This window comes from Chlamydomonas reinhardtii, chromosome 17 (assembly GCF_000002595.2).
Source record: "Chlamydomonas reinhardtii strain CC-503 cw92 mt+ chromosome 17, whole genome shotgun sequence".
Taxonomy (NCBI): domain Eukaryota; kingdom Viridiplantae; phylum Chlorophyta; class Chlorophyceae; order Chlamydomonadales; family Chlamydomonadaceae; genus Chlamydomonas; species Chlamydomonas reinhardtii.
The window spans coordinates 5,853,595-5,857,066 of NC_057020.1; the positions used below are offsets into that span (position 1 = coordinate 5,853,595).

General features: G+C 64.0%; 1 protein-coding gene across 1 annotated transcript in view; it reads left to right on the forward strand.

Moving 5' to 3' along the window:
• Positions 1–3,472, forward strand: part of CHLRE_17g739752v5 (uncharacterized protein) — a 14,619-nt gene that overhangs the window by 3,447 nt on the left and 7,700 nt on the right. Inside the window, exons 7-13 of the mRNA XM_043072621.1 lie at positions 464–616; positions 917–1,041; positions 1,375–1,554; positions 1,847–1,932; positions 2,464–2,528; positions 2,840–2,915; positions 3,159–3,220. Coding sequence (XP_042915080.1) covers positions 464–616; positions 917–1,041; positions 1,375–1,554; positions 1,847–1,932; positions 2,464–2,528; positions 2,840–2,915; positions 3,159–3,220 — 747 coding nt within the window. The remainder of the gene's footprint in view (positions 1–463; positions 617–916; positions 1,042–1,374; positions 1,555–1,846; positions 1,933–2,463; positions 2,529–2,839; positions 2,916–3,158; positions 3,221–3,472) is intronic.

Here is a 3,472-nt window from a genome sequence, read left to right on the forward strand (position 1 = left end):
TGGGTGGGTGGGTGGGTGGGGAGTGGTGGGGTGGTGGGTGTGGGTGTGGGTGTGGGTGTGGGTGTGGGTGGGTGTCGGGGGGGCAGGCAGGTGGGGGGGCAGTTGGAGAGTGGGCAGGGCGATGAGGACGGGGGCGGCGCTGGGCGGGGCGGTGCTGGGAGGGGGGCTGGAGGCAATATGAAGGAGGAAACGTGGGAGGGAGGGGTTTTGCAGGGTGCACCCACACGCAACCTAACCATGTCTCGGCCCCAGTGGGCTCTGTGCCTGTTGTCGCCTTGCCGCGCTCGTCCTTGCCCGCCTGCCCCTTCCCTCCCTCCCCGTCCCAACCTTGCCCCCACTTCCTGAACCAGTCATGAATGTAACCCCCTGTCCCCCTCCCGCCACCCGCCTTCCCTCCACACACCCCTCCCCTCACCTCCCCCTCCCCTCCAACCCCTCCACGCTCCTCCGCCCCCCTCCGCAGGCCCCGCCCGCCAGCCCCGCCGACATCGGCTACAGCCACGTGTTCGCGCAGCTGTACCAGGCCTACGAGCCGCGCTACAGCCCCGAGGCCCTGGCGGCGCTGTACGGCAGCAGCAGCAGCAAGGGGAAGGCGGCGGCGGCGGCGGCGGCGCAGGTGAGAGGCAGGGTCGGATCGTAGATCGCACCCGCATCCCCCATCATTTCATCCTGTGCCGCTTTCCGAACCACCCTTGCAATCCCCTCCGCGCCGCAGTCTGTGGTAAGGCGTGCTCTAGTCATCCCTCTCCCCTTTTCACCACAACAACCCGCAACCATGCTTCCAATGCCCTCCGCACCTCAGTCTGTGACTAGTCATGCCTTAGTCTGTGATTTGTCATGCCTTCGTCGTCCCTCCCTCCTTCCTTCCTTCCACTTTGCAACAACCCGTAACCCGGAACCCGTAACCTCTCCGCAGCACGACACGCCCGCCCTGCGGCACCTGGACGTGTCGTACCACGGCACCGGCAGTGCGGTGGCACCGGGCAGCGGCACCGCCTTCCTGATGCAGCCGTCATGGGACGCCGTCACAGGCGCCATTCGGTGAGGGCGGCAGGGCGGGGGCTGGGGAGGGGGAGGCGGATTTCAAGGTTGAAACATGGGAACAGGACACAAGCAGGGGAGGCGGGGGAGCGCGATTCCAGCCCAAAGTAACCCAAGAACCCCCGCAACAGCCCACAGAGCGCGAAGGGGAGCGGGAGAGGGCGGGGTAGCAATTCAGCCACCGGTGACAGAGGGAGTGTCCAACTCAACCCTAACAACTCCCCACTACCAACTCCTCCCACCCCAAACCCCCCAAAGCCTCAACCCCCCCAAAAAAAACCTCAAAACCCCAAAACCCAAAACCCCCTCTCTCACACACACAACCACACACAGCTGGGGCCTGGAGCGCTCCGGCTTGCCGGAGCTGCGGGCGCTGCGCGACTCGCTGCTGCCCGAGTGGCGGCCGCCCAGCCTGGAGCTCAACCGCTCAAACAACAACCTGGGCGTGGTGTACTTCGCGGTGTGCCTCACGCTGGGCATCGTCATCCCCGCGCTGCGCCGCAGCCGCATCCTGTGAGTGTCTGGATTGGGGAGGGGGGAGATTTCGATGCTCTGGTGTGCGTGGGTGTGTGGGTGTGTCGGCGAGATGTTGGATGTGGATGTGAGGGGGGCGTGTGGATAGGGAGTTCAGGTGGGCGAGTTGCGATGGGAGGAATGCAGGGGTTACGGTATGAGCCAGTTTAGGCGGGATTGGCGTTTGAATGTTGGAGTTGTTGGGATCATTTCTGCCGCTCTCTGGCCCTCACCCTATCCTCACAAGTGCTCCTGTGTGTGTTATCTCTCGCACATCTGTCTGGCACCACAGCGACATCCGCACGCTGGAGGAGGACCCGGGTGCCGCCATGGAGTTCGCGCGCTCCAAGTCGGAGGCGCGCAAGGAGGGACTCACAGGTGGGCGGGCGTGGGGCGCGTGGGTGGGGTGGGGGAGGGGGGATGTTGGGTGCGGGGATGAGTGCCTGACGTGCAGCAGGGAATGGACGGGCGGCGAGCGGGACTCGCTGGATGGAACCTAGCAGATGCTGTGTCCGCGCTTTCGTCTCTCCCCCGCGCGTTGCCAACCCGTGCACTTGCATCTGCAACAGGCCCATGACTCATGGCCTCGGGTTTAAGCCAACGTGACGTCACACCCTGCCTTTTCATCCCCGCCCCATAGGTCGCATGATACATTGGCACAGTATGACGCACACCATGACGCACGCCGTCAATTTCACTGGCACTCCACACATTGACACGCACTTTCACAAGCCCACACACTGGCATGCGCACTACCCTGCCGTGACTGACGCCCCATGACGTGTGTGTGTTGTGGTGTGTGTATTAAGAAAAACGAAACCCCGCGATGACGCGACGGACTTATTTACCGATACCTACCATTTTACCGAGCGTGTGTGTGTGTGTGTGATTGCGCTCACGCCGGCACAGGTGTGGAGTTCCGGGACGTGGCGGGTCTGGGCCCCATCCTGAACGAGGTGGTGGAGGTGGTGGAGGTGAGTGCGTGTGTGTGTGCGTGGGGCCGACTGGGCGAGGGGGGCTGAGCGGGGGACTAGTGGGGGGCTGGTGGTCTGATGGTGGCAGGCTTGAGGCTTGGGGGCTTGAGGGCTTGGATGGGGCGTGGCACGGACCGAATCGGCAAGGGGTGCCGGACCGAATCGGCAAGGGGTTGGCACGGATGCGGCAATGCATGCAGAGACGCAACCTCGGCCGCGCCGCCTTACCGCTCTCCCCCCACCAGCCCCTCACCAGCCCCCTCAACCCCTCTCACCCTCACCCTCACCCTCCTCCCACTCTCACCCCCCAGTTCCTCAAGGACCCGGGCACCTTCTCCAAGCTGGGCGCGCGGCCGCCCAAGGGCATCCTGCTGGAGGGAGACCCGGGTGGGTGGGGTGGCGGGGGACAGCAGGGGGCCGTGCTGGGTCGGAAAATGAGACGAGGAGGAGCGGGCTGCGGTGGGGAGGGAGAGGAGGAGCGGGGGAGCGGGAGAAGAAGCAAGGGGTGGGACGTCAGCACTGCATGCTAATGAACGGCTGCCTTTTTTCCCCATCATTATCTCGTCTTCATTTCACGTGTGCATGTTGTTCTCATGCCTCATGCCGCATGTTGCTCTCCCTCCCCCTCAGGCACTGGCAAGACGCTGCTGGCGAAGGCGCTGGCGGGCGAGGCCATGGTGCCCTTCTACCAGGTGGGGGGTGCCGGGGGGGTGCGGGGGGGGAGCGGGAGGGGAGCGTGTGTGTGTGTGTGTGTGTGTGTGTGTGTGTGTGTGTGTGTGTGTGTGTGTGTGTGTGTGTGTGTGTGTGTGTGTGTGTGTGTGTGTGTGTGTGTGTGTGTGTGTGTGTGTGTGTGTGTGTGTGTGTGTGTGTGTGTGTGTGTGTGTGTGTGTGTGTGTGTGTGTGTGTGTGTGTGTGTGTGTGTGTGTGTGTGTGTGTGTGTGTGT